The sequence below is a fragment of the Corapipo altera genome, unplaced genomic scaffold (genome assembly GCF_003945725.1).
Source record: "Corapipo altera isolate COAL_440 unplaced genomic scaffold, ASM394572v1 89, whole genome shotgun sequence".
Classification (NCBI taxonomy): domain Eukaryota; kingdom Metazoa; phylum Chordata; class Aves; order Passeriformes; family Pipridae; genus Corapipo; species Corapipo altera.
In genome coordinates, this window is record NW_020884968.1 from 275688 (window position 1) to 295838 (window position 20151).

General features: G+C 39.8%; 1 protein-coding gene across 1 annotated transcript in view; it reads right to left on the reverse strand.

Moving 5' to 3' along the window:
- The window catches only part of DCLK3 (doublecortin like kinase 3), a 31280-nt gene extending 28586 nt beyond the window's left edge, over nucleotides 1–2694 (reverse strand). Inside the window, exon 1 of the mRNA XM_027665039.1 lies at nucleotides 2544–2694. Coding sequence (XP_027520840.1) covers nucleotides 2544–2604 — 61 coding nt within the window. The 5' untranslated portion in view covers nucleotides 2605–2694. The remainder of the gene's footprint in view (nucleotides 1–2543) is intronic.
- Nucleotides 2695–20151: the final 17457 nt, after the last annotated feature.

Consider the following 20151-nt stretch of genomic DNA (forward strand, 5'->3'; position numbering starts at 1 on the left):
CTGAAGCTAATTAAAAGATTCACATTAGCTTCAGTGAGATCTGGATCAGATCTAACTGAGGCTCCTAAAGTCACCATAATGTTCTGATGCTAATTATATTTACAACAAAATCTATATAACGCTAATTTCAAATGTTGTTAAATGTCAAGGAATCATCAAATTAAAGGAAATGAGAAAAAGCAGTGACAGCAACCAACTCAATTCACCCCAGAGCTGTTGCAAAAGAAGGAAGGATCATGAACTTTCCTTATTTCTACAAAACTATAGATGTTTCTGCAGAAAACAAACTAAGCAAAGTAATCTTAGAAATGGGGAAATGAATCCCACACAACTTCCCTTAGTCACCACATGCTGAAAATCCTGCTGATGCCAAAATTGTGACGCTCTGCAGAACATGACTAGAAAAAGCAGCAGTGCAGACAGATACAAAGAATGTAAGTGACACTACCAGATAAAGATACATTCAAAAGTCAGGTTAGCATGTCCAAGGTAATTAACTTGAGTATAAAAAAAACTATAAAGACAAGGTAACTTTAGCACAGCTCAAATTCAGAGGCTTGAACAGCTGCCAATAACCTGAATCAAACCAAGTTATCTTATCTTTGCCGACAGTTTAAGTCCAATTAACCAATTCAGGTTAATGAACCACAGATGGAGATTTACCAGAAGCTAACTCTCAGCTGACGTGTCCTAACATCCTACAAAAATTTTCATGGAAAAAGTCATGCCATTTCAGGAGATCCACACCCATTACACTACAAGAAAGAGACTAACTCAGCAGGATCAGTTTTATCTGGAGAACCGCAGGGTGGCTTCCTGAGATACAAAATGCAGCCACCTCTAGAGAAGAGCATGATAGAATTGCTATAACTACACTTCTACTACATAAAGTAGCTGTAATATATGTTTTGTAAGCTTCATTTCACTTGTTGACTGTTTTGGGAGTCTCTTGGGTTCCCAACATTTCAAAGTGTCAAAACTGCATTCAAACCATATAAAAAACCACAAGAACCATCAAGAGAAAAAAAGAGGGCTAAAGGAGGTGAGAAGACAAACTTGCATGCAGACCTGCATATATGCACATTTTTGTACCTTGTAAAGTTAGTAGCAAAAGCATATATAACGAACTGTATCAGATTGGGTAATAAATTTTTAGTTTATACCCTCAGATAGCATGGGTTTCAACCTAAATGCTCAGAGGAAGAAGCTTCAGAAACTTGTTACAGTGTTGCAAGAGGTTGGTTTGTTTTGTTGGCTTTGTTTTTTTTTTTTAAAAAACAGAAACCCTTTAGTACACAGTACAACAAAAGCTTCAGTTTATGGGGTTGTTCCCAAACACAGCATCTCTCTCAACCTGAAAACCGTTCCATCAGCTCAAACCAGTGGCCCGTCCAGTCCTGCTGACTTTGTGTACTGAATGTACCCTGAGGAAGGCAGAAGATAACACTGCACAGTGAAAAGTCATGGAACAGTTTTCCTATAAATATCTGTTCAGTTATTAAATAGAAGCAAACAAAATGATATAGGGGAAGTCAGGGGATGCAAGGGCACAGCCAGCATTCTTCCCCAAAGAGGTTTGGCTACCACGTCACAGCATCCCCACCTGACACAGCAGCCCTCCCCACCCTTTGAGCCCCTGCCTGTGACCCGTGTACCTCCAGCTGTAGTGATTTCCCAGTTGAGGGGAAAATTCACCAACCCCAAGCGTATTTTAACACAGAGTTGTGCAACAGCTTAAAATCCTTACACTGAATGCTATTTACTTTTCTGGCACAGCATCGGTGTGCTCTCAGCGGCCCAAAAGCATTCTTTCTAAGTGAACTATACTCATGCTGCCTATTAAGACTGCAAGTTACTTCTAATCTTCAATTTTATGGCAGTACAGAAGACACCTGCATGCCTTTTGGAATAGCAAATAGTTAACTTCACACTCAGACTTCAAAGCTTACTCTGGTACCTCGCACGGCTGCTGAGGTGGTCTCGGGAAGGGGGCACAGATGGCCCGACACCCACCCAGCAGCAGGGACTCGCTCTCCGTGCAGTCGTAGCCCCTTGCTCTGCTTCCCAAAGTAACCCGCTTCCCAACGAATCCACTTTACTAGTCTCCGCGACGATACAAAACAGGGAGGTGAGGAGGCTTCTCTTTAATACAAAACACAGGTAATTAAAGGAACACGGTGAAACAACCATCCTCAACTTCGCGCCTTCGGGGACCTCTTCTTCCCTCCCAAAGCCCTCGCCTCAATCCCACGGCCGAGAGGAATCGCACCTTCCTCCGTCAGTCTCAAGCCCCCATTTAAAGCCCAAAGGCCACCGAAAGCCTCCCTCGCTCACCGCAACCCCACGGACACGCAAGGACCCGGAAAGGAACTTTCGCCGCCGGAGCCGCCTCATGCCGCCCTCACCCGGGGCGAGGCGCCCCCAGCTCGCCCCCTCCTCCCAAAAGGAGCCCCTCCAGCTGGCGACCTGCCGGGCAGGGGGGTCCGGCACTGCGGCGCGGGGGCTGCCCCCTGTGAAGGGGGCCGAGGGAAGGGGGCACTCACCGGCGCAATGGCAGCAGGAGCCCGCCGCGGGGTGGAGCGGGGTCGGGGCGGCGGCCGGCATGGTGTGGGGGGTCGGCTCGGTTAAGGTAGGCTCGGCTTGGTTAAACTAGGCTCGGCTTGGGCCAGGAGCTGCCCGCACCGCACGCACGGTCCCTCCGCACCGCCTCCCGGCTGCGAGGGCAGCGGGAGGGAGGGGACCCGGCGGGGAGGCGGTGCCGCGCACCGGCCACACCGGCGGTCACACCCCCGCACCCCTCCCCGGCCGCCCTCCCGGGGCAGCCCCGCCGGCCGGCACCGCCCCACGGCCACCGCCGCCACAGCCTCAGGCGGCCGCCCGCCCCCGCAGCCGCTCTCCTCCCGCTCTCCCCCGGGCCCCGCTTCTGTGAACGCCCAGCTCGGCCCCAGCCGGCGAGGCGTCCCCGTTTACCCCCTCGGGGACGCCCACCCGCCCGGCACGAGGGTTTGTTGTGTGGCGGGGCGTGAGGCGCTGCTGCCAGCCCGCTCACGAGTGAAAAAGCCTCAGTTGTCGCCCCTTGCGTGCCAAGTAGGACTTGGTAAATCGCTCGATTTGGCTTGGATTAAAAAAGACAAGCGCTCACGCGATGCGAATAAAGCGTGTGTTGGACGCGTGAACAACTGGTTGCCCAGCATCTTCGTGAACTACGAGAAGGGATTTTATTTCATCCAGGCTGCCCCATAGGATGCCGGCTGGCTACACGGCAGGCACATCTAAAAAATACGAGAATAAAGTGATGAGCCACAAAGCTGATTTAAGGGTCGTATAAATAGATGTTTGACCACTTACCATACTACAAAAGGAGATGCAACTTGATGAGACCATATACATACCTTCATAGGGGAAAATACTAGGTGCTAAAAGGCCCTTTAATCTTGTGGTGGAAAAGAATAACAGAGTCAGTGTCTGGAAGCTGAAGTTGGACAAATTCAAATCAAAAATGTTATCGATGGGAAAGAGTAATCATTGGCACAAATTGTGGAAGGAAACTGTGTTTTGTTCTCTGAAAATCTCCTACTAAAACAAGATGTCTCTGGAAAATACACAGTGTCCCAATAATTTTACCACAGGTAAAATTTAGTCTCCAGGGATATCCAGTAGGTCAGGCTTAGTGTTCCATTATTCTGGCCTCAAACTGTATGAACAGGACAAAGCAGAACATGCTAAAAATACATATATTGTCCAGCTGCCTTGTTTAATGGCTTGTCTTCTGTGATTTTACTTCTGGAGTATTTCATCATTTTTGAGGCAACACAGTCTGACACAAACACCTTTGAAAAAAAGATCTTGATCAATATTTATACTGAAATGTAGTTCACTGTGCTCTTTAAGAGCTGAGTATAAAGACAGTATAAAGCTCAAATATCTTTTCTCACCCTTTTACATAGAGTATTTCTATTTTGCTAGTCTATATGGTGAATGAAACCATGTAAAATAAAAGCATAAACAAAAACTATCTTGTAAACTAGTCAAAACTCAGGTTGTCAAAACCCACATTACATTATAATATCAAATTTCTATCTGAAAATGTATCATAATTTCACTTTCATTTGAAATCTTCATATTTAAAATCTCAAAAACTCTCAAATTCTATATTTATCTTCTCATGTTTGCCTTACTTCTTTGTCTAGAGCTTTTTAATCCTGAAGTCATCATTATCTGTTTGCCCTGTGTATCAAAGTTATTTTCAAATAGTAAGTCTTCGAAATTAGAACTGCCTGGAAGAGCATAACTAAAGGGTTGTCTTTCAGTCATTTTTACATGTGCAGTTGGCTACCTCTTCTGACACACTCAATGCCCATGTGAGATCTTGGCTTCACTGAAGTGGATGGGAGGTGTCTTCTGCTATTCCCCATCTTTCACGTGGTTCTTTAAACAATGCTACCATTAATTTCTGCAGTTGTTGGCATCTCAATGATTTAACCCTGTCTTTAAGAAATCAGGGACTGTTCAGTTCCTGTCTCTGGAACTCCTCCATCAGGTTATTCCACACTTCTGTGTCTGACTTTTTCCATCTGTAAAATGCAATAATGACACCAGTTAAAGGGATTTGCAAAATCCTTAGAAGAGCTAAGTATCGCTCCTAATTACCTGGTATTAATCCGTGCAGTTGGTTTCCAAAATAAGACTGTAACATGACCTAAAAATCAACACTAAATCTGTTGTACTCACATTTCTTATTGTAGAATGCAAAACAGATGAGGAGTGAATACAGACTTCTGAAAACACTTCATTCCTACTTGCCTCTTGAAATTTGTCACCTCTGTCAGTCAGTGAAGCTGATTTTCCTTTAATCCACTTTTTAACCAGTCAGTGATCTTAACCACCCCATTCACCTACTAAACCATCTGCAGCTTCCTTACCATTTCTTAATAAACATACACAAGAACCATGATATTTGATTCTCAATAATAGCCTTTTAACCCCAGTGCTTAATTTCACAGACTGAAATTACAGGCCAATGACTAATTAGCAGAAAGTTGTCAAATACATGTCTCCGTGTGTTGCACACCCAGCTCATACATAGTATTGACATATGGAGATGACTGACAATAGGTGTGTTGATACAGCCTTGGAAATGGATGTTCAGTCTCCTTTAGTAGGAATCCTACTATTTTTGACCTTGTCCTAAAAGCAACAATTTCCTTCTGTCTTCGAAATCATTTCTTCTCTCCCTTTCCCCCCCCCCTTGAGACCCAGGATTCTGCTGGCACCTATTCTGTTTCAAGGGTTGTACTTAAAGGAGGTATGTAAAACAAAATATTCTACTGATCCTCTTAAGGAATTATCCTCTCTAGATGGTCATGCTCAGAGATTGCATTTTATGTTTCTTGTCACATTCTTAAGAAACTATAATTAAAGTAAAATCCACATATTTTCATGGTGGGCCTATTAAGTTGTATCCCAGATATGATTATCCCTTCTGCTATCACAACACACTGTTTTGAAAATGATAAATCCACTGTACACATTTATCATATCAAGTGAGGAAGAAGTGGCAAGAGTTATATATATTTATTTGCCTCCGTTTTACATAAGTTAAAAGAAATTACAATTGCTTTTTGACAAGAAAAAAACAGCTACTTTAAACTTAATCAGTTTATTCACAACATCTGATAAGAGCTGTCTTCCTAATGTCCAGAAATCTAATCTAGGATATTTAATCAATCAGCATAAAAGTAGCATTTTCATAATGTGGTTTCAATAATAAAAACGTTAGTTTGTCATTTGTATGTGAAAGTTGTTCATACACAGTGGTTTTCCAGCTTGCTAATAGTCCTTGAGGAGGCAAATAAGGCTTGAAGTCTCGGAGCCCAGTGTTATAATGTAATTCGTTCTTAGTCTATAAAGAAAAGTGTGCGTATTATTTTCAGATGAATCTGAATATCCCATGTCACTGGGATATTCCAAACACCCAGGAGCCAGCGGTTGCTTTGGGCACATTAAACTTTGTCACAACATGTGGTGTAGAGTAACTTTCACTGATGCAGAGCCTGAAATGCAGACATGTGTGACAGTCACTCTGACACCAATGCTACTGGCAGAACTAACAGGGATGATTTCATACTTGCAAAAAATATCTATACTGTAAATAAGACAGCAGTGACATGGCTCCCTTAAAAAAGAACCAAACTAAAAAAGAAAAAGGAAGAAAAAGCCCAATATATGGTTTTAATATAGAAATAAAGAAAAAATAACCCTGACCTTTACAGAGGACAAAAAATAAGACTGAGTCCTCTTTAAACCACGTATCTATCTTATGTTCTGTGTCTTGAATATATGAAATACAAGGGGCAAAAGAAGCAAATATTTCAGATCTCTTCAATAATAAATCAAACGCCATCAGTAAAATATCAAAAATTACAGGCATTATTCAAATCACAAGAAACAAATCCCAACCTATATGTGAACAACACAGGCTGTATCCTCCAACTCAAAAATAAATTTAAAAAAAGAATCAAAGAATTTATATCCGTGCTAGTCCTTAGATGTATGCTAAATGTAATGAAGAAAACAGTTCCCAATAGAAACCAAGTCCTAATACCAGAGTGGAACCAAGACATTGTATAATTTTGCCAGAACAATGATGTTACAGGCAATTACACAACAACTGCACTGAACAAACTCACAAGATTAAAAACAAAAGATCAGAATCCAAAGCTTCCTCAGCCTCAGTCAGCAGGCCATCAGATATTCAAAGCAAAAAACAGATTTTGGCAACTTATTCCCTAATCAAGAAAATTATAAAGAATATAATTCTCTACTTCTTTCCAGAATTAACTTTTTGTTTAAAGGGCATATTTAGAAGAGGGTATTGTAGTTTCAACAAAGTAGGTTTTGTTATCTTCCTCTAACATACTGCCTTATTTCAGTTTCTGAGTCATGAATACACTTAATCAGTGTCAAATTCAGATAATTAGAAACTGCAGTGGAAAAGGGCATTGATAATAGATGTATTATAAACGCCAGTGTTTTGATGATGTGGGATAATTCTCAATGACTTGTTTTAGAAAGTGTTTATGTATTAAAGATACATTCATTGGTATCCAGTGAGTAGATATTGTGATTGCCTGACACCCTCTGACACTCCAGGTTTCTGCTTTATCTGTGCTAAACAAATAATACAGGATTATGACCTTTGCCTTCTAAGCAAGATTCACAGAATGGCATGTTTATCATTAAGAGAATTCTCAAAGGAGACATTTTATATTTTATTTATATTTATTATATGTTACATTTAATAATGTCTTTTATTCAAGTGTTGCAAAGGTCATCAACATTGAGTGAAATCTCACACAACGATGCGAGGCACATAGGAACTTCATTAACAGATGACCTGATCAAAACCTAGAGCTGGAAAAAAACAATTAAGATACATAAACTTTAGTATCTTAAATTAATATTAGAAGTAAGAAGATTGAAACACAGAGAGACTCAATGAGGGTCACATAGCAAGACACAGAAATAGAACACAGACCCAAACTGTCTGACTTTGTGTGCCTCAATATTTACCATTTTTCTTACAATATTTGACTCTGGGTGTGTTTTTCTGAAAGTACCCTAGGTAACACACCTACATAAGGTCTTTGTGGATTTTTAAGAAGCCAAATCCCCTGGTTGACAGTATAGCTTCAAAAACACACTCCTTTCCTTGCTTAGAAGTTTTGAACATTCTCCCTGCTGTGAATACTTCTATTTGGTACATATCAGCTTTTTTCATGCCTCATGTAAAATGAGGAGGAACCTTAGCTTCTTGGAGACATTGATTTTCACTGCCACTAATGGCTCAGGCAACAGAGAATTTAACTGCAAAGAGTGTGAGACAGTGTTTGTACAGATACATTTTTAAATGACACAATTCATAGTGTTTGGAAGCAGGCAGTTTATACTTACTAATCATGTCTATGTTCTTACTGTAGAAATGGATCACTACCAGAAAAATAAAGATGGATGGGAAAAACAGACCAGTAAACCAGAAATAACAATGCCAGTCTGACACTCTCTTTTAACCCAAGGTTATTTAATCTAACACAGGTCAGTATTGATGAACATGCCTGACTTCTGAGTGATGCCAGAGCAAAGCAGCTCCTACTGGGAAGGCAAGAGAGGCATCACTGATTTTCTGGGCACCTTCTCAGGTAACTTGATGGGCAATATATGTTTCTCTCCCCATGTTCAGCAGCTGGGCTTAATGAGTATATTCAGTTCCTCACTTCTGCACTGAATGAAAAGGCTGGAACAAAGAAAGTGTTTCTGTTTCCAGAGGTGGATGAACAGGACTCAAATTGCCCCGCCTCTGCTGCATCTTTGGAAAATGTGGCTACAGCCTGTCATGTTCATACATGTACATGCATGTACATGCAATGTACAATGAAAGTATGAGATACTGCAGTCAGTGTTCTGTGTAATATAATTGTAGATCTCTCTTAAATTCATTCTCACTTACCTTTTGAAATAAGGACTTGTCACACAAACAATGTCTATTATTGGTGGGAAAAGCAAGAATTTGAAAACTGAAGATTTGATCTGAGAAACCTCACAAATAATGTAAAATGTGAGGTTTAGCACTGTCATAAGAAACATCCCATCTTCTGTGCTTTCGTTAAGAATACTTGAAAACTGTCTTTTGTGCAAGGTTCAGTCTGATTAATAATGCTTATGATTCTTAGAAAAGGGAGGAACTCAGGCACACAGAGATTCAGCATTTTGCCCCTTCTCCCCAAGGAGAATTCACAAGGAAAGCCTACACAGGAGGTGATGTCACAGATGCAGACATCATTGGCACTCCTCAGCGGGACTCCTCAGCCATCACATGAGGCAGGTCAAACCATCTGGAAAGACAGGACTAGCTTGCTCTTACTGATAGTTGAAGAGAGCCAGACCTCTCTCTGTACAGAAACACAAAGCCCCTGCAACAGGCTCCCAATAGGGAGGAGAAATCAGAGCGTGTAACTTACCTTCACTTTTACTACACTAACCCTCAAAAAATTGTCTTGCCGTCCCAGTTAATCAATCCATTATTGTCATAGCACAGTAATACTAAGAGATGACAATGTAAAGTGACCTGTCATTGCACCTGGAATTATACAGGTCCAACAGTCTGATGACCTGGGTCCAAATTTACACTTCAATTAATCACTGATTGTCAATTATAATAGGAAGAAAGGACAAGGTTAAGCCACATGGAATGTTTCTAACTTATTACAACCCCCACAAGGAAAAGTTAACATATTTTTGTTTGTATGACTCATAACCCCTTTCCTATCCACAGGATCCTGAATTTAGCTATTTAGTTCAGAAAAACAGGGAAATAAAGACCATTTGTGATCCAAGTCAGTAATGAAGAAAGAAACAATCGACAAAAGAGAAAAGTGTATTAAAGAACAGAATGTGGTGGGTGAAAAAACTGCATCACTTTGACAAGGCCAAGACACAAGACACGCTTGTGCATGGTAAATGCATGGAGTGTTCACACTTTTATGCCAATGACAAGGTAAACACAAATATACCTAATAGGAATGCAATTCTCATGAGAAATCACAGCCGAATGACAATTCATGAGTGTCTGAGAAGCATGTGATGAAGCAAAATTCTTAAAATCAAATAACACCAAGGTTGTGGATTCGATCCCTGTATGGGCCATTCACTTAAGAGGTAGACTCAATGATCCTTCTAACTCAGAATATTCTGCGATTCTGTAAAACTACTTTTTTCCCCACTTTTTTCTCTTGTCTCAATAATGATTTTAGCAACCTTGCATAAGAGTAAATGAACACTGCTCAGCTGTATCCAAAGACAGAGTATTTCAAGTGTTTTGAAGCGTTTTCTAAGTTTATTAAATTTTTATAATGTTTCCTTAAAACTTTGGGTTTTGTAACAATATATTAGAAATGCAATATTTTAGTTGGATCAAAAGATTCCCATTGGGAGGCAGGGGACTGAGCTCTTTTCTCAGCACAGACAACACCGATCTGCTCTGGAGCCTGGCACAAGTCACCTCATTTCATGGCACCTGTGTTTCCTCTTCCACCCTTTGCCTAATTAGCTATGATATTTTGGTGGAAAGGGATAGAGGAGACAGGACTGTCTCCTACAGCGTTGTAGATACAAAAAATAGTACCTTCAGGCTCCACTTTCAGCTAAGACCTCTTGGTATTACTGAGGTATAAATAATAATATTGCATTGCAAAGCACCCCCTAATATTTAGGGAAAGATTATGTGTAAAAACAGTCACCAGCTGTTCCTTTTCTGCATGCTTAGGATGACTGGTGCCATTCCATAACTTCTGGGAGCCCCAACTAGAATTAGCTATTTATTCTTGACTTTGATGAACAAGATACCAAGCCAGCAAGAGAACTAAAACAGGAGAAGCTGTTCTAGCAACATTTTATATTTAATTAATCTCACAATCTAACAACTATTTTTTGAAGTCTTAGCTACAGTTGTATGAGAATTTGCACTATCATAAAAAAATGCTCAGCCCTCCCAGTTGAGAAAGAGTATCTTGAAAATACCAGCATTACAGGTTGAAGAAGCAGCAGAAAAATATGCAATACTGGCATTAACTGTTTCCAGACTGAATTACCAAGGAAGAAAGCCTTTTGAGACTGTGATTTTCTCCCCAATTTCTCATTTTACTTTTTCCCTCTTCTTGTACAATGATTTTGACAGCAGTGACTAATTTCTACCAAAATTGACAAGAGAGTAGACATTTGAAATATAACTGTCTTGTATACGTTTTGTGAAAACTTAAAGCCGGCTAGTACACTGCAAGCCAAATTATTTTCCCTCCAGAGAGCAAAGCAACCAGGATGTAGCTGCTCTTCACACATGAAACTGCTGACAACCCACTGGCAGTCAAACATGTGTAATCATCCATGGGCAGCTTCACATTAGCCCTGGCCCTGCTTTTCAGGGCTAGTGTTGGTAGCTGGTGCATCAACAGCACATGATGGAGAGCTGACATTGCTTAAATTGGAGGAAAGCATAAGGAGGAAGATAAAAGACTGGAGGCAAAGGACAATTCACAGCAAACCAGGATTGCTATGAAAACCCACTGCTCCCAGAAAAACTTCCTTGATCTCACTGGTTTTCTGATAGGGACCACAACAGACATACTGTCCATTTGAAGACAATACAGTAAAATGAGCAACACAGCATTCGCTTTGATTTCTCAGAAAAGCACTTTAAAAGCCTTGTCACCTTTTTGATAGCACTTTTCTTTGCTTTCTATGCCAATATGCAGCAATACATTATTTATAAGCTTTCGAGCTCTTTGTGCATTAATTTCATTGCTTTCCTGATTTAGTCTTGCAAAACAAGAGTGCAAGAGATGCACGTAACTGGACAAGGTGAAAAATCATGAGATAGTGTGTGGTTTTCTACCAGCCCTAATGAACTTGCTTGACCCCAGAGAACAACAGGGGAAGCTGAAGTACTAAAATTACTTCCATATAGCTGCCAATGTACTCATACTCAAGTAAAGGAGAAAGATGTAAAAGGCAAGAGCAGGCAGCTAAGTGCTTTATTAGGATTTTTGGTGGATATGGTGCTTTAGCACACAGCCACATGGCAACAAGACAATTTTTTTTTCTGGTTTTGTTCTTCTCCTCATGGTGCAGTGAAAGAAAGTGGAGAAAAATTTGAGAGGCATCCCAAACCATGGCTCCTCAGCCAAGAAGACTGCCTGGTACAGCCTTTCCTCTGCCATGTGTCCTTCAGACACAGTAATAAGCTCACTTAGAGGGAGAGGGACACATAAAATGGTGTGGGCACAATCAGTCATTCCACCTCCCAGCTCAGTCAGATCAGAGCTGCCCCTGTCTCTGAGACATTTTGTTGGAACAGAATTTGGCATAAGATGCTCTGTTTAAAAAGTTTTCTGCTTTCCTTCCCTGGCACAGATTTGTGATTCCAGCTCATTCTCTACTGCTCAATCCAATGCTATTTGTAACATCTTGCTTTGACGGGATATTCAGACTGAAACAGTTAATGCAGGTGCACCACTGTAGAAATGATGTTGTTACCTGGTTAAATTAGCCATTCTGCAAGATGTGAACATCACCTTTTTATCAGACCTCCACCTCCACTCAAATTTCATTCCTAAACAGCTATACTAAGATTTTAAACTGCTTTGAACTAAAAGACCTGAGACTAGACAAATTTTCCTAGTGCTGAAAGGGATGAAATTTTTCTGTACCTGCAGAATAATGAGAAATAGTGTATTGACATGAATGCTTTTTCAGTCTCCTCAGGCAGAAGACATGGATGAAGTATTAACTGTACAGACAATGATATTTATTGTTGTGGTTGCAGATGGCTACAACCTTTAATTTATACTTTTCTCATTTGCCAGTGTTTCTGACAGTCTCTGTCTAAACCAAGGAAAATTAGACTTGACATTTCAATGGTGAAAAGGTGAGAAAAGAAAAACAGGTTGCAATTTCCATCCCTCTGAGAAAATTCAGTCTCTCTAAAGCCATCTTAGCTCTACTGCAGATCACTTCACAAAATCCCATGTGGCATCTCACTTCAAACAAAGGCACCACAATGCAGTGAGAGCCAGTTGCCTGTATCACTTCATCTAGTTAAACAGTAATTTGTCTTAAAAACAAGTAAAGTCACCCAAAAATTTAAGTTCACCTCAAAAATGTTCTCTGCAAACAGCAATTATCCCTCTCCTGAATGATCCATAAATTTTTCTCAAGTAAGGAAGCAGAAGTGAAGCAGTCTAAAGTAAGCAAATGCTTTCTAATCCCTCTATATGTATTAGAAACAGTTCTGTGGTGTTGCACTTGTTCTCAGCTTGGAAGCTTGGGGAAAATATTCTGCTACCCAGGCAACTTATTCACATCAGCAGGAAAGCCCTGTGGATAGTATCTGCCAGCTAATCTGAATGAGAAGTCCTACTTCTCACCAGCTATGTCTTTTATTTACTTAACAAGATACAAATACAGCATCTGTCTTACAGTTTTTGTAGAGAAGGAGTGACATTTACTATGAAAACTTGATCAGAGTTGTTAGCCAGTGCTTTATCCTCCTGTGCCTGTGCTGAAGATCACTGAAAGACTGTGAAATACACTCCTAGGATGCATTTCCCTTACAAGAAGCTGGTGCTGAAACATGTGTTAGACATTTGTGTGAAACTGCAGATGCAGATGTGGATCAACTTACCCTCATTTTATCTGAGAGTAATTAGAATTATCTGCTGAGTTTTGCCATCAAATATGAATAAAATAGCAAGTCAAGTAACTAGAGATGTAAAAAGTCCTAATCTGTCTGCTGAAGCCAAGCAGATGAGAAGCTTTTATGGACAACTTTTCTCATTTTAGGGACAAACACAGAGACACTACTCTTAAAGAAAAAATGAACATTCCATGTATAAATTTTACCTACTTCAAGTGACTGGTTGAGGATATAAGTACAGAGTGTATTACATACATAGATCATACATGTGCCAATGCACACATTGTCATAGTCAATATGGTCCAGTGTGTGACAAATTCCCAAGAATCAGAGAGGAGGAACTGAATCCAGTCTGTGCAGAACCAGTTTTAACACTATGTTTTGAAAAGAGTGCAGGCTAGCTGTTCCCCTGCCACTGGAAGATTGAAGGAAGCTACATCCCTTATTTCACTCTACTCAGTGCTTCATACCCTGTGGTGAGTTTGAACTGCACTTGAAAATCAAGATTGTAAAAAAAATTACCACCATAGCAAGCTGATAAGGGAAGGAGCATCACCATGTGAACAAATTCTTGCTTCATATTTTAGACTTGGTTTTTTTAAGGCAGTAATGGAAATTCATTTATTTTAGACATGTAAAAAAGTAAATGTTTCAATCAAATTTCTGTGTTACAGTAATACAGGCACCTATATTGCCAGAGCATAGAAAATATCTGGAGGCAATATCAGTTTTGAATGTTCAGTGAGCACTTCAAAGGAGGACAATTTAGAGAGAATCACGCTGTGGTAAATAAGGAAAGTTTTCAATAAGAATTCTTTCAGAATGGAGTCTATCTGAGCCTGGGATTTTTTATGTCCACTTTTCTAAGCCAGAATTTTAAGGAAACCTGAATATCTCTGTTATGAAGTCCATGAGTGGGTGCTGTTAATAACTCCAGTAGGTTGGGAATGATTGCACATGACTTACAGCTTTGTTTATTCACTGCATATTTTCTTAGATGACGTGGTATAAATCCAAAGGGAAACAATTAGTATTCATGTGCTGAGAAACAAAGCAGTGATGGTTCTTTTACTTCTAAATTCTCAGAGGAGTGACTAAGGACTAGATTTAAGAAAGAGATGAAAGTCATTCAACAAAACTTAAGTTCGCCAAACCAAAATCACATTCTTAAGCATCTCCCCTTCCCCTTAGCCATGTCTAAGTTCTCTCAGCACCTCTGTTTTATCCAGAAGCTGTTTAGCGTACAGTGCATAACCACAGAGAGGTGAGCAGGCTTCAGCACCAAATGGCCCCAGCACTAGGCTGCAAGATCTTGGTCCTTGTACCTCCTTCCTTTCTCACCCAGTAAGTCTCTTAATGAAAGGACTAGGTCTAAGATGGAACCTTGCCTTCAGTTTGTCTGTGTTATGGTCTCAAAGTGGCAGATATTGGTGGTCTGAACATTCTGGGTGAGAAAAGGCTGTTTGTGCTAACATTTTGTGTACAAATGCTCCCACCATTTCACTGTTGTCTTCAAGATGGAGCTCTAGGAGATGTCTTAGGGAGATGGATCCCATGTAGACACCTCAAGCAGAGATTGACTCTTTCCATTATTTCCACATGCCTAGCTTGAGGCAGCTCTACATTTTAGCTGAACTCATAAATAAGTGTAATGGTTGCACTGGATCACATCCTGACAAGTTTTATTCTCTACATGAACTGCATATATTTCTGAACAGAAGATTTTGGATTTCATTGTGGAGCCAAGCACCAAGCATTTGAGTACCTAACGCATTCACTGAATACATTTGCTTTAATGTGCTTTCACTAAAGAGAAGAAAGAGAGAGCGAAAGATGTACATTCAAGATCTCCACATCGTTTTAGGTCATCTATTAACTGTTCATTACTCAACTGATACCAGAAAGAAAACCTAAATAAAATAAACCCACAAATGCAGCTATCATCAAATGCACACAAAGCCTACAAGAGCTCAAAGAGAAAGGTAACATATGGGTAAGGCTGAAAAAGCTAATTTTAACATGATTTAGTTCAGCAAAGAACACATCCTGATTCAAAATGTGGCTTTATTCTTATCTCACATTGGTTATACTTAGTTATTTTTCTGAAGATTGATTCTCACTTTTAGCAATTATTAAGGCATGCTGTTTGGCAAGTAAGTAAGGCGTTTTTACTAAATTTGGTATCTTTTCTTTGGTAAGTAGAAGAATGTATATTAGGTAACTTAATTGTTAGACTGTATTCTATTAGAAAAAGGCAGATAATGCTTCTTGTTTCTAAGGGGATTCCTTCCTATTCACGATTTGAGTTAAGCTAATTTGGATGGAAATTTCAATAACATATAATAGGCAAAAACTTCACTACTTCAGGCAAGTAAATATAATTACATGGGATACTATGAATAAAATCAAAACATTTATTGAATTATATTTTGAAGTTAAAACTATTTGAATAAGGAATTATTTGTGGTCATACGTCCTTCAAGATAATCTAGAAGCAGAGGAGGTTAACTCCTCCTCTTCAAGGTTGCCATTAGATTGTAAATTTTCTTCACCCAGGTTTCAACACCTAATCAACTTGTCAAGTTCTAATGGTCCTTGTATTGAATTTAGCTTTTCATGCAGCAAAAGGCATATAATTTACTGCTTCAGCAAATCCTAAGCACTAAATCACTAGAGGTGATTTCACCTATTACATTGACTGGACTTCTGTGACTGACAACAATTTCCTAGGCAATTCACAAGGATTTAATAATTAACTTTAATCTGCAATATACATTTTCATAGCAATATGCAGGTCATAAGCAGTAAACACATTCTAGTAGAAAATATTCTTGACAGTGGGCCCATTTGCATGTCTTTTTTGAAGCCACCATTATTTTATTCTGTTATTTCAAGCTAGGGCAGAAAAATAAATCACCAAATATACATTTTAGTTGCTTTGTTAACCTACTTCTAACTTAGTCTGGGAATGGGCCAGTTCATGCTCTTTTACTCTGCTTAAGATATTTTTCTTAAGCAGAGTGAAGTACATGAAGCAAAATAATTTTCTATCATTGTTTACAAAGCTGGTTTTGCTCAAGGCTCTTTATCTCTTCATATCAATCAGCCAACACTAATATGTGTGACAGAAAGTAGGACAGAGATCCCCAAAGAGGGACGAAAAAATGAAATGACAAATAAGCTAAAAAAGATGCAGGGTCATTTCCCTGTCAGCTTCAGTGAAATACCTTGTTTTATGAGTCAGCACTGAAGACATAAATAGTTTGCAATTATATAAATAGTTTGCAATTATAAATATAGTAAAATTATGAATGCCAGACATTTGCAGAACATATTTTGCCACCTCAGTTTAGTAAGGCAGGAACAAACAGGACTGATTGGTTTGAGATATCACAGTTAAAAAGCAAAAACCCAGGAGATGAATCTATGTTTTGGTTACCTAATCAAGCAGCCAGAACACCAGGCCCTTGTGCGACACAGGCAGAATCACCTCAAAAGAAAAACAGTCAAGCAGTCCAATATTTCAGAGGGTTAGCTTAGGAAATCCTCAGAGAAGCACTCTCCCAGCCACAGGAATAAACACTTTCAACAGCACGTAAGAACCTGAGAGAGCAAACAAGAGGTTCATTGCCCTGCAGCCTTCAGTTCAATACTATCGACGTCCAGCCCAACTGGCAAGAGAACATCCCTGTTTTGATTTCGGACTAGATGAATAGGTCAGAGTACTTCAGAAGGTACACTTCAGTTCGTACATTGAGACCTCACTGCCCTGCAGTAAGACGTGAAAAATCTGACTCTGGTTTTGCTTGTTTTCCCATTACAACAATGAAGGTAACCTGATTTTTACCAGATTTACTCAATTTTCCCTTAAGTATGAACAAGATTAAGATGTGTCTGGAAGCATTTATGCTGGGTGCAAATATACCCACATAGTTACTTCCAGTGCAGGGACAGCAGATCTTACAGCCCTCTGAGCCCATGTTTAAACATTTCACCCAAAATACATATATCTTCACGTAACTCTGGTTTTAACCTTTTTTTAAGACAGCAGTGCTTTTCTAAGGAACTGTGGAAAGCTAATTAATTTATATTGCAACAAATTATCAGAGGTGGTATTTTTATCCACTTACCCCCATTTAAAACAATTCTTGAGGGGGAATAAGTAAGATTCTGCAGGTGGAAACAGTACAGGTACTCTCACTTAGAGATTCTCTCCTTGCCATTTTCAGATAAGAACATTTGCTTTCCAGGAGAGCTTTAAAGTCATCAGTGCTAATGAAAATGACAGGTAAATTAAGCCTGATCAAGGAAAGCAAATGACTGTATTCCAGGGGGAGGCTGGGTCAGGCAGAATTGTCCATGTTAATGCCAGGCAGCTAGTCAAAGTCTGAACAACATATAGGGAGTGAGGTCCTGTAAAGGGAGCAGAAGATGACAGTAGCATGCAAATCAATATTCTTGTGCACCTAAATGCTGTCATGCACTCTCTATTCCTGAATTTCTTCATCTCAAAATAGGAATGATCGATATATGTCCACCGGAATATCATAAAGCTCAGCTGTCTAATGTTTGTAAAGCATTTTAACAGTCTCAGATGGAAGCTGCTCCACGGAGAACTGCCTCTATCTCCTTGATGCTGCTACACTTTTTAATACACTCCTTTATCAAATGGTATTTCATGCACTCTCCCTTGCAGACGAAGCAGTGAGCGAACAGAAATGACAAAGTGCGCTTCCAAACTTCCCTCCCACTCACCTCTCCTCCATCTGTTGGAGAGAGAGATTTTATTTGCTGCAGAAATGCTGTCTGGCTAAAAATGTGAGCACTTTTTACAGCATGATCCCACTCTCTCCTCCACACACACCCACTGCCCAAGTGCTTCATTTTGAAATATGACATTGCGTCTTAGCTAATCCTCTATGTAAAAAGAGGCTTCTACAGTACATTTTATTAGGTGATGACTAAAAAGCTGCTGTAGAAGCCCACATGGTGTTCACTGCTGATCATCTCCACCCTACCTATAAGGAACGGAAAGAAACAGAGGATATCCAACCACAGACTATGTTTCTTTCTCTTTTCCCTGTCACAAACAGTCCAATTCAGTCATATGCTTCATTATTGACAAATTCTGAGGTTTAATTCTGAGTCTCATGACCAGTTGGTATTTCTCTTTAATACTTGGCTCCTAGAAGGAAGTGCTCACTTCAGATTTTTTGTTTCTTTGAAAGAAAGCAGTGAGTCAAGCACCTCTGGCTGGGGAGGAAAATTAAGTTTGTATGAAGACACTTTAAAAGATTCAGGAAAAAAAGGTATATAAGAAAGCATCAAACTTCACTAAACACACAATTCAATCCTATGGTTTTAAGCCCATGTGCAACAATTCTAAATTAGTGGATCTGGCACTACGAGGAGTGGGGGAAAGTTTGTGGCTATGAATACAAAATTGTCCACCACGTGTAACTAAACAGAATATCAAAACCTGCGTTCAGTTAGTATCCTAGTCCAGATCTCAATGTCTGGTCTTGAGATGCTGCTGAAACAGAAAGCACAAGAGTAATTAAATGAAAAAGGGAGATACTTTCTCATTTATCACTGAGGTGAAACCTCCCAACTTCGAAAAAACCTCAGCTTCATTTTTACTCTGAATATTGCAGCTTTCATAAAGAGAAAAGTTTTTATAGTTTGCGACTTTTTTCAGTTTGAATGGTCAAAGGAAGTATTTTTCCCAAGTATCTCTAATGGCCTATCCATCAATCAGACTAGGTAGACAAATAATTTTAGGTACATTTTCAGGTAATTTTTTAGTAATCTTTGCAGAATTAATTACTAAATAGGGGTGGTTGTGATGTCCAGGTGTTAGAAAGGTGAATTACTTTTTGATGGAAAATTGTCATGTTAAGGTTTAGAGCTTGACATGTTTTAATGATCTCCGACCTAGGGGGAGCTCAACAAAGCTTGGAGACAAGGATGTACTACTGATAGTGGGCACAAAGAATGAAGAATTTACAGGCCACAGGATATTTGGCAGAACTCCCAAGATAAGGAAGAAACTAACAAAGCCAATTCAGCAGCTGTGCTGAGATCAGCTCCAATGGGGTAAAAGGTAATTCCAACAGAGGGAGTCTGCGACTACTGACCCATGGACCGCTAACCCAAGAAACCCAGTGACTGAAAAGAAGGGAAAAACTGAGTATGTGAACTAATCAGTGTAAGAATTGAGGGAGTCATTTAACCAATAGAAAGTAGAATACTATTTCATAAGAGAATTGTGTAACTTGTAGCCAAGGAACATTAATGCCTTTGTTTGCTGAATGCTATCAATAGTGAAGAGTTTTGATTGTCATCATGCTGGCTTTGTGGGTTTGCCATCCAGCACCCCTTTCTGTACAGAACTATAAATAAATCAAATACTTTGACTCTCTGTGGGGATTGGCCTTGTGCACACCAGGCGAAAGTACCCTATTTTGGGACAACACTTGGAAGATGAGCATCAGACAAGAAGTGGCATTTTCTCTTCTTTCTTACCCCAGTTTTAGTTACAAGGAACATGGAGATGGAAGTTCATACTACAAATTTGAACCTGGAAAGATTGTGTCCTTTCTTCCATAAGGACATAACTTCTTCAGATTGTGCTCCAGCAATTCCGATCAAAAGGCTTCAGTTAGAAAAGAAGATGCACCACTGTTGCCAATTAAAGGCCCAGGCTGTATTACTAGGTGGTTACAGTTCCTATTAAAAGCTCATTACACCTAGAAGGAAATGTTTTCCAGTTGGGGAATTGTGACCAGTCTTGGACAAGCTTCAGCCAATCCTGACAGCTGCTCAAGAGAGTTATACCTCCTCCTGGACAAAGGGCATTTGTCTAACCTAGGTCCTCAAAAGGGGAAAGTTCAGCATGTTTATCT